A 22,128-nucleotide genomic window follows, 5' to 3' on the forward strand; every position below is an offset into this window, starting at 1 on the left:
AGTCCTACCTCAACCACTCCCCTGCATATTGAATCAAGTACTAGTCCTACCTCAACCACTCCCCTGCATATTGAATCAAGTACTAGTCCTACCTCAACCACTCCCCTGCATATTTAATCAAGTTCTAGTCCTACCTCAACCACTCCCCTGCATATTGAATCAAGTACTAGTCCTACCTCAACCACTCCCCTGCATATTTAATCAAGTTCTAGTCCTACCTCAACCACTCCCCTGCATATTGAATTAAGTTCTAGTCCTACCTCAACCACTCCCCTGCATATTGATATTGAATCAAGTACTAGTCCTACAGCTCAACCACTCCCCTGCATATTAAATCAAGTACTAGTCCTACCTCAACCACTCTGGTGCTCTAGGACATTGAATATGGTACTGCTATGGGCAATAGAGACATTACAGTATTTCCTTTACTTACATCATACTTCTTGCATGTTTTATTCATTGACTTTTTAATTATTATCTTTGTTGGTTTCATCCTTGTATTGTTCCCTTATTCTTTGTATGTGATGAATTGAATGTTAAACTTTACGTGCTGAACTGTGACGTCCTCACGTATTCCCTAAGACAGACGGGCTGTTGTGTTTTCTAAAGAGGACACTGTCTAAGTTCTCTTATACCTTTCACTTCTGGCTGTTTTCATTCAAGAAGTGAGGAGATTGGATATTTGTCATTTCGAAGTGAGAAGATTACCGAAGTGAGGACGACCATCTGTCATTACAGTTCCAGCGTCTGACGAGCTACGTTATTCGCTGCAAACCATGTGGTGCCGGCTGCCTAAAGACACAGGCTCGGGAGGGTGCCTTTGAAACTGGAGCGAGACGGAACAGAAACACTTTAAAGCAGAACTGCACAGGAACGATACGAGCCACAGACACACTGCGAATAATCAGCGCTCTGAAACATGGCTCTTCAGTGTCTCCCTCATAAGTGCTAATTGTATTATGATCTCCTGTACATAGCAATTCCCCTATGAGTAGTGTGTCGGTATGTTTTGGTTGTGTGTTTTGTGTGCGTGTATGTTTTGTGTTGATGTCTATCTGCCTGTCTACTGTCCTGCAGGTGTGCACAAATAAAGGGAATGAAAGGGTTTCTATTGGTTTCTGATGTTCATGTCATTTAAATGTTGGCAGTCCACTAACACACACTTTGAGAAACAATGTTTCTAGAGACATAATATCATTTCCAGTTTACCTGCGTTTCATCCCACCCCTCTGGGAGGAGCCAGCCGGAGCATTCGGGAAGCAATTAGGGTTAATTTTGAATTGTGTCGGCTCACAGATTCGACTTAGCAATCCTGTCCATGCAAACGGCCGAACAACTACTAGGGGTAGAACTACCCCAAAATCATTTCACCCCATGTCCAAAATCATTCCACCCCATGTCCAAAATCATTTTACCCCATGTCCAAAATCATTCCACCTCATGTCCAAAATCATTCCACCCCATGTCCAAAATCATTTTACCCCATGTCCAAAATCATTCCACCTCATGTCCAAAATTATTCCACCCCATATCCAAAATAATTTCACCCCATGTCCAAAATCATTCCACCCCATGTCCAAAATCATTCCACCCCATATCCAGAATCATTTTACCCCATGTCCAAAATCATTCCACCCCATGTCCAAAATCATTCCACCCCATGCCAAAATCATTCCACCCACAGCATTATTATATGCTGAACAGGCACATTCATTCCTGCTACGTGCATATTTCATAATAGCACCTACCAAAACTTTCTAATATTCATTCCTGCTCAGAGTCTTTTACTAATACCACTTTCCCACATGATACACCTATTAATATTGCAAACACCCGCCACATGTGTTTATCCTGATCATTATTCGTATTACTATCAGTGCTGTATGTATTATGTCTCTGTCATTGTTACAATACACAGCATGTGCACGTCTATTTTTTAACTGTTGTTGCACTTTTGTGAGGGACCCAGCAACTCAGCATTTTGTTAAATATTCAATACCTTATGTATTCTGTTTAGAAGACAGTCCAAACTATAGAAATTTGCTAAAAAAACATAGAGTATATCCACACTGGCTGTATCGACTGGGTTCAGACACAAAGAAATGCACTAATCTAACAACGACCAGAGCCAGAACCAACACCCTGAACTGCCCTATTTGTCCATTTTTTTCAAGGAGTCTTTATTATCCCCGAGGGGCAATTCGTTTTGCAGCAAAAAATTCCCAGTCAGGGAATTCCAGGACACAGCCTCCCTGCCCTCCCAGCAGTGCAGGGCTTTGGCTCTGGCTCCTTCCTCCACACTGGCAACATCTGAGCCCCTTCTCCTCCAGCCTCCCTGCCCTCCCAGCAGTGCAGGGCTTTGGCTCTGGCTCCGCTGCATTCTGGCTCCTTCCTCCACACTGGCAACATCTGAGCCCATTCTCCCCCCCCCTCCTCCTCCCCCCTCCATTCTCCTCCCCCTCCCTCCTCCTCCCGCAGTAGAAACAAACAATAGAGACATGCATATTATTTACTATCAAACTTCACCAGCTGTTTGGAGCAAAGCACTAATGACAAACAGATAGAACAGGCAAACACACATTAGTTTATTTATTTATTTATTCATGTTGTCACCCAGAGCACTCCAACACACATTCTGCATACCAGTAAACAGACACACGTACATACCTTCCATTTATGTGCCTAATGCCTCTAGGCCAATATGTAAATGCACACACACGTGTGAACATCTATATACAGTGGGGAGAATAAGTATTTGATACACTGCTGATTTTACAGGTTTTCCCACTTACAAAGCATGTAGAAGTCTGTCATTTGTATCATAGGTACTCTTCAACTGCGAGTCACAGAATCAAAAAACCCAGAAAATCACATTGAATGATTTTTAAGTAATTAATTTGCATTTTATTGCATGACATAAGTATTTGATACATCAGAAAAGCAGAACTTAATATTTGGTACAGAAACCTTTGTTTGCAATTACAGAGATCATACGTTTCCTGTAGTTCTTGACCAGGTTTGCACACACTGCAGCAGGGATTTTGGCCCACTCCTCCATACAGACCTTCTCCAGATCCTTCAGGTTTCGTGGCTGTCGCTGGGCAATACAGACTTTCAGCTCCCTCCAAAGATTTTCTATTGGGTTCAGGTCTGGAGACTGGCTAGGCCACTCCAGGACATTGAGATGCTTCTTACGGAGCCACTCCTTAATTGCCCTGGCTGTGAGTTTTGGGTCGTTGTCATGCTGGAAGACTCAGCCACGACCCATCTTCAATGCTCTTACTGAGGGAAGGAGGTTGTTAGCCAAGATCTCGTGATACATGGCCCCATCCATCCTCCCCTCAATACAGTGCAGTCGTCCAGTCCCCTTTGCAGAAAAACCTCCCTAAGGAATGATGTTTCCACCTCCATGCTTCACGGTTGGGATGGTGTTCTTGGGGTTGTACTCATCCTTCTTTTTCCTCCAAACATGGCGAGTGGAGTTTTGACCAAAAAGCTCTATTTTTGTGTCATCACACCACATGACCTTCTCCCATTCCTCCTCTGGATCATCCAGTTGGTCATTGGCAAACTTCAGAAGGGCCTGGACATGCGCTGGCTTGAGCAGGGGGACCTTGTGTGTGCTGCAGGATTTTAATCCATGACGGCATAGTGTGTTACTAATGGTCCCAGCACTCTTCAGGTCATTGACCAGGTCCTGCCGTGTAGTTCTGGGCTGATCCCTCACCTTCCTCATGATCATTGATGCCCCACAAGGTGAGATCTTGCATGGAGCCCCAGACTGAGGGAGATTGACCGTCATCTTGAACTTCTTCCATTTTCTAATAATTGCGCCAACTGTTGTTGCCTTCTCACCAAGCTGCTTGCCTATTGTCCTGTAGCCCATCCCAGCCTTGTGCAGGTCTACAATTTTATCCCTGATGTCCTTACACAGCTCTCTGGTTTTGGCCATTGTGGAGAGGTTGGTGTCTGTTTGATTGAGTGTGTGGATAGGTGTCTTTTTTACAGGTAACAAGTTCAAACAGGTCCAGTTAATACAGGTAATGAGTGGAGAACAGGAGGGCTTCTTAAAGAAAATCGAACAGGTCTAGGAGAGCTGGAATTCTTACTGGTTGGTGATCAAATACTTATGTCATGCAATAAAATGCAAATTAATTATTTAAAAATCATACAATGTGGTTTTCTGGATTTTTGTTTTAGATTCCGTCACTCACAGTTGAAGTGTACCTATGATAAAAATTACAGACTTCTACATGCTTTGTAAGTGGGAAAACCTGCAAAATCGGCAGTGTATCAAATACTTGTTCTCCCCACTGTAAGCACAGAATGAAATGTCATGTACAGGAAGAATGATCTTATAACCTTGTTTTCCTTAATTTTTTGCCTTGATTTTCCGTTACTTTTGTGTCAGTTCTTCTTGGTCGGACACACAGTTTAACAGGCATTTGAAGGGCTTGGTATGTTGCATGTTAAAGGACACCTACCAGAATAAAGATGATTCTAATTCTGATGTGACTTTACAGCATAGTCCTGCATGCAGCTTCTATTTAGATGCATTTTATACATACATTTTATACGTTTCTTTAGATATGACTTCAAAATGCAATGCTGTGCAAACAAAACATTGCCAGTGGGACCATGAATATCATGAACACACACACACATAAATATACACATACAGACAAAGACAAACACACACAGAGACAGAGATACACACAAAATTAGGTTAACAGATTTAGCCTGAAAGCTTTTGTAGTTCATTGTGGAAATCTGAAACCTATGAAAATGGTATACGTTTCAAAGAGTGGAGAAATAAACAGTCTGTATGTTGCTATGGGAAACACCTCTAATCTCATTAAGGAATGTGTGTGTGTGTGCACGAGTTTTAGATGGAGAGAGAGTAGGAGTGGGAGAGAAAGAGAGAGACCGAAGACACTGTCCCAGATTGTTTAGCATTTAGAAATGTCCTAGTGCAGAACTCTGGGCAGTCACTGCCATCTGGTGGAAGTAATGTGATTATACAATGCATCAAACTCTTCACAGTCCTATCTTACTGCATTAACACAACGGTCCCAACTTACTGCATTAACACAACGGTCCCGACTTACTGCATTAACACAAGAGTCCCGGCTTACTGCATTAACACAACAGTCCCGACTTACTGCATTAACACAACGGTCCTGACTTACTCCAGTAACACAACAGTCCTGACTTACTGCATTAACACAATGGTCCTGACTTACTGCATTAACACAACAGTCCTGACTTACTGCAGTAACACAACAGTCCTGACTTACTGCATTAACACAACGGTCCTGACTTACTGCATTAACACAACAGTCCTGACTTACTGCAGTAACACAACAGTCCCGACTTACTGCATTAACACAACGGTCCTGACTTACTGCATTAACACAACGGTCCTACTTACTGCATTAACACAACGGTCCTACTTACTGCATTAACACAACGGTCCTACTTACTACATTAACACAACAGTCCTGACTTACTGCATTAACACAACGGTCCCGACTTACTGCATTAACACAACAGTCCTATCTTACTGCATTAACACAACGGTCCTGACTTACTGCATTAACACAACGGTCCTGACTTACTGCATTAACACAACGGTCCCGACTTACTGCATTAACACAACGGTACGACTTACTGCTTTAACACAACGGTCTGACTTACTGCATTAACACAACAGTCCTGACTTACTGCATTAACACAACAGTCCTGACTTACTGCATTAACACAACGGTCCTGACTTACTGAATTAACACAACGGTCCGACTTACTGCATTAACACAACGGTCCGACTTACTGCATTAACACAACGGTCCTGACTTACTGCATTAACACAACGGTCCTACTTACTGCATTAACACAACGGTCCTACTTACTACATTAACACAACAGTCCTGACTTACTGCATTAACACAACGGTCCCGACTTACTGCATTAACACAACAGTCCTATCTTACTGCATTAACACAACGGTCCTGACTTACTGCATTAACACAACGGTCCTGACTTACTGCATTAACACAACGGTCCCGACTTACTGCATTAACACAACGGTACGACTTACTGCTTTAACACAACGGTCTGACTTACTGCATTAACACAACAGTCCTGACTTACTGCATTAACACAACGGTCCTGACTTACTGAATTAACACAACGGTCCGACTTACTGCATTAACACAACGGTCCGACTTACTGCATTAACACAACGGTCCTGACTTACTGCATTAACACAACGGTCCTGACTTACTGCTTTAACACAACGGTCTGACTTACTGCAGTAACACAACGGTCCTGACTTACTCTAGTAACACAACGGTCCTGACTTACTGCATTAACACAACGGTCTGACTTACTGCATTAACACAACGGTCCTGACTTACTGCATTAACACAACGGTCCCGACTTACTGCATTAACACAACGGTCCGACTTACTGCAGTAACACAACGGTCCTGACTTACTCCAGTAACACAACGGTCCTGACTTACTGCATTAACACAACGGTCCCGACTTACTGCATTAACACAACGGTCCGACTTACTGCAGTAACACAACGGTCCTGACTTACTCCAGTAACACAACGGTCCTGACTTACTGCATTAACACAACGGTCTGACTTACTGCATTAACACAACGGTCCCGACTTACTGCATTAACACAACAGTCCTGACTTACTCCAGTAACATAACGGTCCGACTTACTGCATTAACACAACGGTCCTGACTTACTCCAGTAACACAACGGTCCTGACTTACTACAGTAACACAACAGTCCTGACTTACTACAGTAACACACCAGTCCTGACTTACTCCAGTAACACAACGGTCCTGACTTACTGCATTAACACAACGGTCTGACTTACTGCATTAACACAACGGTCCTGACTTACTCCAGTAACACAACGGTCCTGACTTACTGCATTAACACAACGGTCTGACTTACTGCATTAACACAACGTTCCCGACTTACTGCATTAACACAACAGTCCTGACTTACTCCAGTAACATAACGGACCGACTTACTGCATTAACACAACGGTCCTGACTTACTCCAGTAACACAACGGTCCTGACTTACTCCAGTAACACAACGGTCCTGACTTACTACAGTAACACAACAGTCCTGACTTACTGCAGCAACACCACAGTAATACAACTGTCCTGACTTAATGTTCATGTCCACCCTTTTTGTCTCAGCTTAGAAAGTAACCTGTAAACATATAGATTTTTTTGATTAGATTAGATTATGAGTACTGTACAACAAACAATATGTGTACTGTACAACAAAATGCAGTTAGCATCTAACCAGAAGTGCAAATAGAAGAGGGCAGGAAATGTATTAAGTATTAAGTAAAGTGTATGTTACAAGTGGAATGTGTAGATGTGCAATGAATTCAAATACAGTGCAAAATGGCAATTTGAAATGAGCAATGAAGGCAAATAGGAGAGGAAAATATACAAATTCACAAGTATTAAGTATATGTATGTGTAAGTGGGAATTAATAGTTGTGTGATGAGGAAAATGCATGTGCAAATGACAATACTGACTATGCAATCGAGCAAGTTGAAGGTGTAAGGTAGCATGTGCAACTGAAATGCAGGGATAGCAGCAATGAGGTTCCCAAGGTAGACAAGTAGTACAAGGGAGTAGTGCAACAAGATCCCTGAGAAGCAGAACTAAGCGGTGGGCGGGTGGGTCTGGGTAGTTTCAGAGGTTTAGGGAAAATGGACAGGGACTCTGCTGTCTGTCTATCTGGGTGAATTGGTTTTCACCAATGGGGTGCAAAGACAGTAAAGGATTTTGACTGGGCCAATCAGGAGCGGTTCCATGCACTACTGTTCAAAAGTTTGGGGTCACATAGAAATGTGCAGTTTTGGAGATGCCCTGACCCAATCATCTAGCCATCACAATTTGGCCCTTGTCAATGTCGCTCATTTCCTTTCGCTTACCTATTTTTCCTGCTTCTAACACATCAACTTTGAGGACAGAATGTTTACTTGCTGCCTAATACAGCTCCGGAAAAAATTAAGAGACCACTGCACCTTTTTCTTTCCTTTTTAAAAAAGTCAAAAAGGAAGGTTTTGAGTGAGAAACAGGGTTAAAATTTTGAGACCACTACAAATTGAACGCATCTGTTCCTCACTCAAAACCTTCCTTTAAAACGTTTTTAGAAAGGAAAGAAAAAGGTGCAGTGGTCTCGTAATTTTTAGATCCCACCCACTGACAGGCGCCATGATAACAAAATTATCGTTATTCAGTGTTATTCACTTCATCTGTCAGTGGTCATAATGTTATGGCTGATCGGTGTATATTCAAACATTTTGAATATAGGCTGTGGTCACTGATAAAGGAAAGCATTTTTGATGAATGAGCAGGCCAGATTCAAACCTATGCTGTAGCAGTATATGTGCACCAGAGGCAGCTGCTTTGACCAAAGCACCCCCCCAGGCGTGAGTATTTATGGCCTGTGATTTTAAAATGTATAGATCATTTGGAAAATATGGGGGATATTGATGAAATATAATCTGAATCTTAAATACAGTGGATTTAAGAAGTCTACACACCCCTGTTAAAATGCCACATTCTTGTGATGTAAAAGAATGAGACAAAGATAAATCATGTCAGAAATGTTTACACCTTTAATGTGACCTATAACGTGAACAATTCAATTGAAAAAAAAACTGAAATCTTTGAGGGGGGAAAATAAAATATAAAAAACTCACAATAACCTGGTTGCATAAGTGTGCACACCCTTAAATTAATACTTTGTTGAAGCACCTTTTGATTTTATTACAGTCTGTTTGGGTAGGAGTATATTAGCATGTTTCATCTTGACGTGGCAATACTTGCCCACTCTTCATTGCAAAAGCGCTCCAAATCTGACAGATGGCGAGGACATCTCCTGTTCACAGTCCTCTTCAGATCATCCCACAGATGTTCAATTGGATTCAGGTCTGGGCTCTGGCTAGGCCATTCCAAAGTGTTAATCTTCTTCTGGTGAAGCCATGCTTTTGTGGGTTTGGATGTGTGCTTTGGGTCGTTGTCGTGCTGAAAGGTGAACTGCATCTTCAGCTTTCTAACGGACGCTTGAAGGTTTTGTGCCAAAATTGCCTGGTATTTGGAACGGTTCATAATTCCCTCCACCCTGACTAAGGCCCCAGATCCTGCTGAAGAAAAACAGCCCCAAAGCATGATGCTGACACCACGATGCTTCACTGTGGGAATGGTGTTCTTTGAGTGATGTACAGTATTGTTTTTGCACCAAACATACCTTTTGGAATTATGGCCAAAAAGTTCAACTTTGGTTTCATCAGAACATAACACATTTTCCCATGTGCTTTTAGGGGACTTGATGTTTGTTTTTGCAAACTTCAGCCAGGCTTGGATGTTTTTCTTTGTAAGAAAAGACTTCCGTCTTGCCACCCTACCTCATAGCCCATTCATAAGAAGAGTACAGGAGATGTTGTCAGATGTAGCACACAGCCAGTACTTTCCAGAAATTCCTGCAGTTCCTTTAATGTTGTGGTAGCCTCCCTGACCAGTTTTCTTCTTGTCTTTTCATACATTTTGGAGGGACGTCCAGTTCTTGGTAATGTTTCTGTTGTGCCATATTTTCTCCACTTGATGAAGAATGTCTTCACTGTGTTCCATGGTATATTTAATGCTTTGGAAATTATTTTATACCCTTCTCCTGACTGATATCTTTCAACAATGAGATCATTCTGATGCTTTGGAAGCTCTCTGTGGACCATGGCTTTTGCTCTGAGATGCAACTAAGAAAATGTCAGGGAATTCTTACTAGAACAGCTAAACTTTATTTGTGATTAATCAGAGTCATTTTGAATGATGGCAGGTGTGTAATGACTTCTATTTAACATGAGTTTGAATGTGATTGGTTAATTCTGAACACAGCCACATCCCCAGTTATAAGAGGGTGTGCACACTTATGCAACCAGGTTATTGTAAGGTTTTTATTTTTCATTCTTCCCCCTCAAAGATTTCAGTTTGTTTTTCAATTGAATTGTACACTGTACATTATAGGTCACATTAAAAGTGGAAAAATTTCTGACATGATTTATTTTTGTCTCGTTCTTTTACATCGCAAAAACCTGGCATTTTAACAGGGGTGTGTAGACTTTTTATATCCACTGTAGCTTACAAGGGCTTATGCGTGCAGGGCAGGATCTTTCACGTTTGCGCCCGCACACACTCGTTCACGCTGCGAGGGGAAGTGTCATTTTTGACAAGAAATGGTTACGCTGTTACCCTGGTGGTGCTCGCTCGGAACCGAAGGATGAGAGGACCGTCGACATATTAGGAAACGGGCAGATATCCATCTAAAACCTACAATCATAGTAAGTATAGCAGCTTCAAATTACGCCAGCTCAAAACTGTTGTTATTTTGTATGAACACAAAACACAAAACAATAACTGGTACAGACGAGAAAAAACATTCATTTTTAATCAGTCCTTCAAATAAGGTGGTTTTAGCGTCTGTCGTATTTCTATCGAAACGACAATAATATATAGTGACATGTTTTTACGCCCAGGACGACATGAGCTGCCTTATTATTGTCATATGATGTTGGGAAAATCCTACTCTTATAGTATCTACATTGGATATAGTATTCAGCATATATTTTGTTCCACATTGTCTTCGTTAAAGAAAGTGGAATTTAACTGTGGTATTCGCACGAAATACTCGATTAATTTTTAATATTAATGCAGGAGGGGTGTGGCCAATATACCTATCAAGGGGCTGTTCTTAAGTGCATGCAGTGTGGAGTGCCTTGACACGGGAATCAACCATGTTCTATGGGTCATAAAAACACACCCTTGAGAAACCTTATTGTTATTACAGCATGAATTGGCTACCAACACAGAGCAGTCAAAAGTATTCCCCTTCAAAGATTTCAGTTTGTTTTTCAATTGAATTGTTCACATTATAGGTCACATTAAAAGTGAAAAAAGTTCTGACATGATTTATCTTTGTGTCATTCCTTTACATCATAAAAACCTGGCATTTTGGGTGTGAGGGGTGTGTAGATTTTTTATATCCACTGTATGTTCAGGAGACTTCAGCTTAGACCACAAGAGCCCTCCAGGGCCTAATCAAGATGTCTCAGCAGCAGAGGCGTCGCTAGGATCACAATACATTCCTTCATCCTCAGGCTTGACTGACTCATCATTTGACCAGTATGGTGCAGCAATGCAGGGACAACAGGTGTGCAGGTTTCCTGGGTGATTCTTAAGTCTGACCCAGTGACTCCAGTTAAATCTGCAGAGGAAGAGGCCTCTTCAGAAATTAATTGCAAAAATTCTACCACAGTAAATAATATCAATTAATGTGAACAAACATTCCAGCTGAAAATGAAGGAAATGTGTGATGCTGGTGGACAACCTTCTGTGGAAAGACTATCCTTTCAGGTGATTTGAGGACAATGTCAGAAAGTCAATACAATTAATGCTGACTATGAACGACCCTCCATCAAACCCCTCCAGCCTTCCTTTGAGACCGCTGGAGCTAAACATGCTGATATGGACTTTGGAAACATTGTGTGTTTAAATACGTTTTCTATGTACTTAGCTTCTAGTGTTTCTTGGGGTGGGTTACATTTTCAGAAGGTCTCAGGCAGAAATATTGTACGACACATGAAAGATTTGTTAAAAAATAACTGCAAGACAGACAGTGTCTTCTCTCCTATTACTGATATAAACCAACTGTATTTCTCTCCTTTCTTCCCGTGCTAAAAGGAGAAACCAGCACTTGTCTGCTGTGGTGACAGAGGACAACTTGTTCCCTTCTTTGCTGAGAATAGTGAAACAGAGGAGGAACCTGGTCTCTCCCCACTGTCTCTTCTGAGGACAGAAATCAACGCCACTATCTCACACCACTGGTCTGGTCTCTCTCCCTGCCCCAATCTGGTGTCTCCTCTTCCTCCCCCTTTTGGCTCCCCCTCTCTCTTCCCAGCTGTGAAGAGGCCATGGGCTGTGGAGGCAGCAGGACAGATGCCCTGGAGCCGCGGTACCTGGAGAGCTGGACCAAGGAGACCGAGTCCACCTGGTTGACCAGCACGGACACAGACATCCCTCTGTCCTCCATTCAGAGCATCCACATCCCTTCTGAGAACTCGTCTGACAGCTTGGTCTCTGAGAAGACCCTCACCCCCAGTGAGAAACCCTTCATGGTTTGGCTGTAGCCTGTATCCAGCATAGCAAATAATTTCATGTATACCGTAGATGTCTGGTCTAAAGTACTGCACTATATAGGGAATAAGGTGCTAGGGCTTTGGTCTAAAGTAGTGTATCATATAGAGAATAGGGTGCTAGGGTTCTGGTCTAAAGTAGTGTACTATGTAGGGATTAGGGTGCTTGGGCTTTGGTCTAAAGTAGTGTACTATATAGGCATTAGGGTGCTAGGGCTTTGGTCTAAAGTAGTGTACTATATAGGCATTAGGGTGCTAGGGCTTTGGTCTAAAGTAGTGTACTATAGTAGTGAACTATACCTGTATAGGTTACCTGAGCGTCACTGTAAAGGTTAGCTGGGCGTCAGTGTAAAGGTTACCCGTTTTCAGTTGGACCTGTTTTCAGTTACAGACCCGTTTTCAGTTGGACCTGTTTTCAGTTACAGACCCGTTTTCAGTTGGACCTGTTTTCAGTTACAGACCCGTTTTCAGTTGGACCTGTTTTCAGTTACAGACCCGTTTTCAGTTGGACCTGTTTTCAGTTATAGACCCGTTTTCAGTTGGACCTGTTTTCAGTTACAGACCCGTTTTCAGTTGGACCTGTTTTCAGTTATAGACCCGTTTTCAGTTGGACCTGTTTTCAGTTATAGACCCGTTTTCAGTTGGACCTGTTTTCAGTTTCAGACCTGTTTTCAGTTGGACCTGTTTTCAGTTATAGACCCGTTTTCAGTTGGACCTGTTTTCAGTTTCAGACCCGTTTTCAGTTGGACCTGTTTTCAGTTATAGACCCGTTTTCAGTTGGACCTGTTTTCAGTTACAGACCCATTTTCAGTTGGACCTGTTTTCAGTTACAGACCCGTTTTCAGTTGGACCTGTTTTCAGTTATAGACCCGTTTTCAGTTGCAGACTCGTTTTCAGTTATAGATCTGTTTTAATTAGACCTGTTTTCAGTTATAGACCTGTTTTCAGTTTCAGACCCATTTTCAGTTATAGATCTGTTTTCAGTTATAGACCTGTTTTCAATTGCAGACCCGTTTTCAGTTATAGATCTATTTTCAATTATAGACCTGTTTTCAGTTGCAGACCCGTTTTCAATTATAGAACTGTTTTCAGTTGTAGATCTCTTTGATGATGGTCTGCCCGCTCCTGCACAAGCCTACCTGAAGGTCTGCTCTGCCATGTCTGAAGCCTGCCTGGATGAAGCAAAGCCAAATGCCACCCCTGCAATATTACCCTCCCAACACCAGAAGGCGCTGCAGTCCCCACCTGTTACCACTGTACAACGAAGAAGTGTCCTACATACTGAAGAGATAGTAAGTAGAGGAACTCTGTCCAAAGTCATGGGTATTTTCTCTTGCATCTCCTCACAATGGAAAGCAATAAAAGCATTGCAAATGAAGCACATTTATAGTCCTGACATACTACGTAGCATGTTCATAATCTTGACATACCACATACAGTGGGGAGAACAAGTATTTGATACACTGCCGATTTTGCAGATTTTCTACTTACAAAGCATGTAGAGGTCTGTAATTTTTATCATAGGTACACTTCAACTGTGAGAGACGGAATCTAAAACAAAAATCCAGAAAATCACATTGTATGGTTTTTAAGTAATGAATTAGCATTTAATTGCATGACATAATTATTTGATCAACTACCAACCAGTAAGAATTCCGGCTCTCACATACCTGTTAGTTTCTTTAAGAAGCCCTCCTGTTCTCCACTCATTACCTGTATTAACTGCACCCGTTTGAACTTGTTACCTGTATAAAAGACACCTGTCCACACACTCAATCAAACAGACTCCAACCTCTCCACAATGGCCAAGACCAGAGAGCTGTGTACGGACATCAGGGATAAAATTGTAGACCTGCACAAGGCTGGGATACAGGACAATAGGCAAGCAGCTTGGTGAGAAGGCAACAAGTGTTGGCGCAATTATTAGAAAATGGAAGAAGTTCAAGATGATGGTCAATCTCCCTCGGTCTGGGGCTCCATGCAAGATCTCACCTTGTGGGGCATCAATGATCATGAGGAAGGTGAGGGACAAGCCAAGAACTACAAGGCAGGACCTGGTCAATGACCTGAAGAGGGCTGGGACCACAGTCTCAAAGAAATCATTAGTAGCACACTACGCCGTCATGGATTAAAATCCTGCAGCGCATGCAAGGTCCCCCTGCTCAAGCCAGCGCATGTCCAGGCCCGTCTGAAGTTTGCCAATGACCATCTGGATGATCCAGAGGAGGAATGGGAGAAGGTTATGTGGTCTGATGACACAAAAATAGAGCTTTTTGGTCAAAACTCCACTCGCCATGTTTGGAGGAAAAAGAAGGATGAGTACAACCCCAAGAACACCATCCCAACCGTGAAGCATGGAGGTGGAAACATCATTCCTTAGGGAGGTTTTTCTGCAAAGGGGACTGGACGACTGCACTGTATTGAGGGGAGGATGGATGGGGCCATGTATCACGAGATCTTGGCTAACAACCTCCTTCCCTCAGTAAGAGCATTGAAGATGGGTCATGGCTGGGTCTTCCAGCATGACAACGACCCGAAACACACAGCCAGGGCATCTAAGGAGTGGCTCCATAAGAAGCATCTCAAGGTCCTGGAGTGGCCTAGCCAGTCTCCAGACCTGAACCCAAAAGAAAATCTTTGGAGGGAGCTGAAAGTCTGTATTGCCCAGCGACAGCCCCGAAACCTGAAGGATCTGGAGAAGGTCTGTATGGAGGAGTGGGCCAAAATCCCTGCTGCAGTGTGTGCAAACCTGGTCAAGAACTACAGGAAACGTATGATCTCTGTAATTGCAAACAAAGGTTTCTGTACCAAATATTAAGTTCTGCTTTTCTGATGTATCGAATACTTATGTCATGCAATAAAATGCAAATTAATTACTTAAAAACCATACAATGTATTATCTCTGGATTTTTGTTTTCGATTCCGTCACTCACAGTTGAAGAGTACCTATGATAAAAATTAGACTTCTACATGCTTTGTAAGTGGGAAAACCTGTAAAACCAGCAGTGTATCAAATACTTGTTCTCCCCACTGTAGCATTCATAGTCGTGACATACTACATAGCACAGTCATTAGCGTTGTCCTTGTCCCCCACTCAGACCAAATGGCAGGACAACAGGATGTCCACTAAGCAGGTGACCATTACAGTGACCCAGAGCATCAGACAGGTGGACAAGAGAGGGAAAATCAAGAGGAAGTCCCTCACCACCTTCGAGATCATGAAACCTGTTGATGCCCTGAAAGACATTGTAGGAACGGCAGGAAATAATACTGAAGGTTCACTAAGTACTGTCCTAAAGAGGGGGAGCAAGGGACCAAAGACTGCATGATCCTGAACACTGTGTCGGAGACAAATGAAGCTGAACTACTAGGACTATAAAGAGAAACTAGTTCTCTTCACGCATACTAAAAGTTGAACACTGTGTCAGAGACAAAAGAAGCTGAACTACTTGGACTGTAAAGAGAAGCAAGTTCTCTACCTACGCATACCAGATGCTGATTGGAGTACCTACAGGATAAGGTTTATGACTGTATGTTTTATAAGCTGGTTTCTGACCAATATGTTTTAAAGAGGACATTTGAGCTGCTAGGAACTGAGCTCTACCATCTATTTGTAAAACATGTCTAGCTAGTTTTGTAATATTCTCATACAAGTCACTTGGTGGAATTTGAGTGCCATGTAAGTATTCCAGTACATCTCTATTGTGAGCTCTATGTGAAGTGAGATTCATTCGAAATTAGAGCCAAACAAGTTAAACAGCTTTAACCAAGACTATGATCATTAAACATGAGCAGTAGTTGGGAAAATATATATTTCTGTTTATTCTTCATATCATTTATGCACATACAGTTCGCCAATTCACATTGAAGGTTTGCCATGGGATCATTTGGGCAGGGGTAACAATGTCCTTGGTTAGAACAAAACACAATTAATTCTAATGTCAAATGGCACAATAACAGTCTGTGGATCACAGAAGACAACACAGTAGCGTTGGATTAATGTTGAATGGCAAACCACCTCATTTAAAAGGTCTCTGTGGTATTAAAGTAGCAGAGCTCTAATTCCACTCATTGCACTTTCAAGATTATCAATATGGAAAGGTTACATTTGTGCTGACAATAGACCTTTAGTCATGAGGGAGGTCTAATAGGTTTTATTTCATTTTATAAATCACTTCATAGAAGTTGTATTATTTATAAATTCCAAAATCAATTGCTAATACCAATATTTGGACTTTGCACAACATTGAAGCAAATATTCCAAAGGCCCATTCCAATTCATAAACATGTTGACATTATTAGGAATAAAGGATGGAATCACAATATACACTTTAAAACAGAGACATAAACATGCACTTTAAGGTGTGTTTCACAGGTAATGGCTTCAGTTCACATCTAACAATATCTCTAGTGAAGACTGATATCCTAGGGGATTGTGTATAGTTCCCACTCACTGGTCTATGACCAGCAATATGAGATATTTTTCCCAGAGTTGATTTGATTGGTCAAAAGGAGAGTAGTAATACTATATAAACCCTTAACCCAACAATGTTTGTTGGTTTTACAATCCCTTTTGGCACGTTCAGTGCATGGCTGATATTTACTGACTGATTAATTGACTTCCTAGCTGACAGATGGTGGTAGCAGTAACTGTTCATTAAGCATCCAGACAACCTTTAGTTGCACAGTTCTGTTAGTTCAACACAATTCCAGATTCCATGTTGTCAGTGAAGTCCTTATTCCCTCATAATACCATTAGTCTTCTATATATATATATATATATATATATATATATATATATATATATATATATATATATATATATATATATATATACTGTATTTAGGACAATGTGCTGTTGTTACAGTGTATAGAGGTCAGCGCTGGTCACCCTCCACACATCCCTCTCTGGCCCTCAGCTCCTCTCTCTTCAGCCACTCCTCTGCATCGAATTCGGGGAAGAAGAAATTAATCTCCCGCTGTGCCGCCTCCGCCGAATCTGAGAAAGGGAAGTGTGAAGAATTCCTTAATAAGGTCCATTATTGTTAGTAATACTTCTGACTGGAAGCCTGGTTCTTCTACTGAGACAGACTTTATTCATAAGAAAGAAACTCAAATGAGGCCCGGAAAGGGTTGTACCTGAGCCATGGGTGGTGTTCCTGGTGTCAGTGAGTCCATACTGGGCCCTGAGGCTGGACGGAGAGGTGTAGTGGGCCCTGAACACCTTGGTGGGGCCCATCAGGTCCCTCCAGGACGATATGGCATCTTCTCTGGCCAGGACGTACGCTCGCATTGGACCACTAGAGGACAACGCACCACGGAAATAGTGAAACTATGGAGTCTTCCCTAAAGAAATGACCAGAGCCACTGCTGTCTCCAAACTGCGTGCTCACTCTGTGTGCTCACTCTGCGTGCTCACTCTGCGTGCTCACTCTGCGTGCTCACTCTGCGTGCTCACTCTGCGTGCTCACTCTGCGTGCTCACTCTGCGTGCTCACTCTGCGTGCTCACTCTGCGTGTTTTCGCTCTCTAAGCCTCCTATCTAATCATGCTTTCAGGAACAGAGGGGAAAAAATAAGACCTGGGAATGGTTGCCATGGTTACAACAGACCAGTCCCAATGTGTTACATTGTGTGTGTCTACGTTGCGTTAGTTTGTGTTGTATTTTGTGTGTGTCTATGTCGTGTGTTTCTGTGTTGTGTGTCCACAAAATATTCCAAGTCCAGTCCTGAAGGAGATGGATCCATAACAACAATGGCAGATTGGATTTAGAGTACCTTGAAGACACAGACACATAGTCCTCTGTGTGGCTAGAAGAGGACAGACACATAGCCCTCTGAGTGGCTAGAAGAGAACAGACACATAGCCCTCTGTGTGGCTAGAAGAGGACAGACACATAGTCCTCTGTGTGGCTAGAAGAGGACAGACACATAGTCCTCTGTGTGGCTAGAAGAGGACAGACACATAGTCCTCTGTGTGGCTAGAAGAGGACAGACACATAGCCCTCTGTGTGGCTAGAAGAGGACAGACACATAGTCCTCTGTGTGGCTAGAAGAGGACAGACACATAGTCCTCTGTGTGGCTAGAAGAGGACAGACACATAGCCCTCTGTGTGGCTAGAAGAGGACAGACACATAGTCCTCTGTGTGGCTAGAAGAGGACAAACACATAGTCCTCTGTGTGGCTAGAAGAGGACAGACACATAGTCCTCTGTGTGGCTAGAAGAGGACAGACACATAGTCCTCTGTGTGGCTAGAAGAGGACAGACACATAGTCCTCTGTGTGGCTAGAAGAGGACAGACACATAGTCCTCTGTGTGGCTAGAAGAGGACAGACATATAGTCCTCTGAGTGGCTAGAAGAGGACTGACACATAGTCATCTTTGTGAGACGGTAAATAGGGAGAAGAATGTCTGAAAAACAGATGTTTTTCTATTCAAGCAACAGACCTAGATAATATATTCCCACTAATTGGTATAGACAATATATTCCCAATAATTGGTATAGATAATATATTCCCAATAATTGGTGTTTTTCACTAATCGGATCAACTCTAACGCCTAACTCACAGCTTACCTGGACATGAACTCCACCAGCCTCTGGTAGAAGAACCTTCCTGAGAAGACAGACAGAAAACACAAAGTCACATCTTGGCCCTGTAGAAAAGCAAACATTATATTTATATAGAAACATTTTCCAAAAATGTCAATAAAGGGAAATAGCTAAGCAAAACTTTCAATGAATACAATCAGCATGTGTTAAAGGGAGATGTAATTTTTTTTTTTATGCAGATATTTAAAGTCACAAAAGATATGGTACGTGGATGTGACTGTATAAGTGGCTTTGGCGGGGGGTAGACGAAACACAACGATATCTTGTTACCTAGCTACAGGCAGTTACAGTTAAAACTGTTCCTCCCACTATTTGGATTGCTTCTGCCGCTTGTGCCATTTGTCTTAATTTGCCACAGGCTCTTACTTTACATCCTTGGCAACCTGACGGCAACAGACTCTGCATTTAAAATAGCACCATATTCCCTTTTAGTACACTACTGACCACCAGGACTAATGCAGTACATACTGTATGTATTAGGGTGCCAGTTGGAAGCAGATTAAATGACCAATAGAGTTTTAGGAAGGTGTTTTTCTCCAGCAAGACGATCAATGAGCAAAGACAGCAGGATGAGTCGTTCCAGTTCAACCTTGTTGTTTTAAGAATGTGTTTTTATATCATTTGTAAGCATTCAATTCATCCTATGTTAGTTGAAAAAGCTAATCACAGTTAAAAGTATTGTGTCCTCTTCCTTAAGAATATAGTGTTATTCAATGAGACAGTACATTTATTTGAAGTCTACTAATCAGTTCCTCAAAACAAAGTTGAGGATAACCCATCACACAAATGGAGCTAACCCTTCAGATTGTGTGTCTCTCTTCAGACTGTGGGCCGCAGAGGAAACAACAATGCAATGCATTCTACCAATGCTCCTGATCGTCATACTTTTGAATTACAGAACACAAAATCAAAACATTGACACTTGGACTTGAAAACGTAGCACGAAAAATAAAAGCATTTGTTTTCACTTTTATCAAATCCATTTCAAATGTGTATCACAGTGGATACCAACCGTGTTCTTATTTTTGGGACTGTTTTCTCTCCACACAGCAGACATGTTCTATGGTGGAACGATCTAGAACCATACCTGCATGTTCAGAGTAGAATTTCTCAGAGTCTTGTCTCCTCCAGACAATATCTTTGGACCTGACAATGATGAAGTTGTTCTCCAGGATCCTCTGCTGAAGGGCCTGGGTGGCAGAGAGTTTACTAACCAGGTTATACAGTAAAACTCCTTAAAATACTAGACTCTCACATATATCTGTAAATACTAGACCCTCACCTATATCTGTAAATACTAGACTCTCACCTATATCTGTAAATACTAGAGTCTCACCTATATCTGTAAATACTAGAGTCTCACCTATGTCTTTAAATACTAGACTCTCAGTCATATCTTAAAATAACAGATTGTCACCTATATCTTATAATACAAAACTCTCACCTACAGTGGATATAAAAAGTATACACACCCCTGTTAAAATGCCAGGTTTTTGTGATGTACAAGAATGAGATAAAGATAAATCATGTCAGAACGTTTTATGTGACATAAAATGTGACCAATTCAATTGAAAAACTGAAATCTGAAAAATGTGGGGGAAAAAATGTGACCCTTTGTTTTGTTATGTGGAACCCAAACATACCTTTCAGCCTAAGACAACTATGTAGCCAATGCTATGTTTATATAAATATATGTGTGTGTGTGTGTGTGTGTGTGTGTGTGCGCGCGCCCCCTTGGTGATAAATCTGGTTGTATTGGGTTCTAAATCATCAAAAAGGTATCTACTATTTTAACTACATGCTATATGAATCTGTACTATATTAAATATATGCTATATGTATCTATACTATATTAATGATATCCTATACACACACAGCATGTGGCACTGTGCACAGTCCACTCATTTTATATAAGATGCAGATTGCATTGTTGTTTATTACGGGCCATCGGTAATGACTTAACAAATCACCTTTCCTCTTCAATGTTATATACTGCAGATTAATTGAACTGCTGAAATGATCAGACCTGGGTCACAACCCAATGTATCTGAACTGTTTATTTAGGATGTGTGGCTATTTTCACTCACGACGTCCATGAAACTGAATCAAGTCATTGATAAGCCTCACCTCTACAATGAGCGGGTGTGCCACCGCATCAGGCTTGATTACCGCAAGGGTGAGCTGCAGGGCTTTCGCACAGCGACATGTTGTTGGTAGCATCCCTGGAAGTTTGTAAGAATAACGTGTCCCTTTCGTTTGTCTTATCAACTGTATCTAGCTGGATGTCAAAACATGAAATAATTGCACTGCAAAGAATATACCTAACTAGCCAGAATAGCAAGTAGTCCGACCAAGCTGACATCTGCTTTGAAAATGACTTGCTAGCAAGGTACACCCGTTTTTTTGACAGAATTTTACAAGAAAGTAACAAGATAAACAAACAAAATGTATTAGTAGTTAAAAAATGTAGAGCCAAGGCGCTAGTAATGTGATGTAACTATGCTAGTTAGCTAAACTATCTGTAACATATCCAACATTATGTGGGCGCAGCCATTTTGAAAAATATTTTGCCTTAGCCGGCTAACGATATTATGTTTCCTTCACGGGTGACTCGAAACACACAAATAATAATAATTATACTTCAAATATAATTCATATTTATTTTAGTATGAATAGACATACATATCCTCTATGGGCTATTAATTTAGTTTTACTCCCTATCTCCTACCTTGTCCGTTTCTAAAATGTGTCCCCAAATGTCATAACCAGTGAGTGAACGTTCCACTTTTTAAATTTCTTCACAATTGACCTATGGTCTATAGTATATGTATTAGGCATTGTTCTCAGGCTCAGTTTAACAAAGAAACTATTGTAAAATAATATGCACTTCATATAAAGACAAATAAAAAATTCCCTCATTGGGAAAATCATGTGATGGTATACTGTAGTGGATGCTGTATGTAACATCTTTGTCTTTGTACTATTTAGAAAATTCATAGGCCAGTTGATTTATAGTTGTACTGTTCTGTACTTTATCCTTTGTACTTATCTGTGTTGACAGATAAACAGGTCTGATAACAAGCCGAACAACTTGTTTGTCTTCTGTTTGTTCCAGACTGGTGTCCACAGTACTTGTTTTGAGGCCATGACAGCTAAACCGCATTTAAATGACAGCAATCAGATTTTCATCTCTTTAACGGTGATTGTTAGATGTTTTTTTCACAATTCACAATATTTCTGCTAGTAAATTACAAATGTGTCCTTCATATTCTGCCAAC

The 22,128-nt window shown here is 41.5% G+C and overlaps 2 protein-coding genes across 2 annotated transcripts; one reads left to right on the plus strand and one right to left on the minus strand.

Annotated features, from left to right (window-relative positions):
• Positions 1-10,218: 10,218 nt before the first annotated feature.
• baalcb (BAALC binder of MAP3K1 and KLF4 b) lies at positions 10,219-16,043 on the plus strand. Its single transcript, XM_029114751.2, has 4 exons — positions 10,219-10,389; positions 11,789-12,205; positions 13,333-13,532; positions 15,339-16,043. The coding sequence occupies exons 2-4, from the start codon at positions 12,019-12,021 to the stop codon at positions 15,567-15,569; spliced, it is 618 nt and encodes a 205-aa protein (XP_028970584.1). The 5' UTR covers positions 10,219-10,389; positions 11,789-12,018; the 3' UTR covers positions 15,570-16,043.
• A 1,012-nt stretch (positions 16,044-17,055) lies between these two features.
• nme6 (NME/NM23 nucleoside diphosphate kinase 6) lies at positions 17,056-21,614 on the minus strand. The gene is made up of 5 exons (XM_010901494.5): positions 20,978-21,614; positions 19,938-20,040; positions 18,815-18,854; positions 17,380-17,540; positions 17,056-17,239 (listed from the first exon to the last, which is right to left on the minus strand). The coding sequence occupies exons 1-5, from the start codon at positions 21,068-21,070 to the stop codon at positions 17,118-17,120; spliced, it is 519 nt and encodes a 172-aa protein (XP_010899796.1). The 5' UTR covers positions 21,071-21,614; the 3' UTR covers positions 17,056-17,117.
• Between the last annotated feature and the right edge of the window lie 514 nt (positions 21,615-22,128).

The sequence above is a fragment of the Esox lucius genome, chromosome 18 (genome assembly GCF_011004845.1).
Source record: "Esox lucius isolate fEsoLuc1 chromosome 18, fEsoLuc1.pri, whole genome shotgun sequence".
Taxonomy (NCBI): domain Eukaryota; kingdom Metazoa; phylum Chordata; class Actinopteri; order Esociformes; family Esocidae; genus Esox; species Esox lucius.

What these genes read in the sequence shown, in the direction of transcription:
- baalcb (XM_029114751.2), top strand. Translation starts at nt 12,019, where the DNA reads ATGGGCTGTGGAGGCAGCAGGACAGATGCCCTGGAGCCGCGGTACCTG. An exon ending in TGAGAAGACCCTCACCCCCA is followed by an intron (nt 12,206 to 13,332) that starts GTGAGAAACCCT and finishes AACTGTTTTCAG; the next exon opens with TTGTAGATCTCTTTGATGAT. An exon ending in TCCTACATACTGAAGAGATA is followed by an intron (nt 13,533 to 15,338) that starts GTAAGTAGAGGA and finishes TCCCCCACTCAG; the next exon opens with ACCAAATGGCAGGACAACAG.
- nme6 (XM_010901494.5), bottom strand. Translation starts at nt 21,070, where the DNA reads ATGCTACCAACAACATGTCGCTGTGCGAAAGCCCTGCAGCTCACCCTT. An exon ending in CTGGTGGAGTTCATGTCCAG is followed by an intron (nt 17,541 to 18,814) that starts GTAAGCTGTGAG and finishes GTTGTCCTCTAG; the next exon opens with TGGTCCAATGCGAGCGTACG. An exon ending in GAACACCACCCATGGCTCAG is followed by an intron (nt 17,240 to 17,379) that starts GTACAACCCTTT and finishes TCCCTTTCTCAG; the next exon opens with ATTCGGCGGAGGCGGCACAG.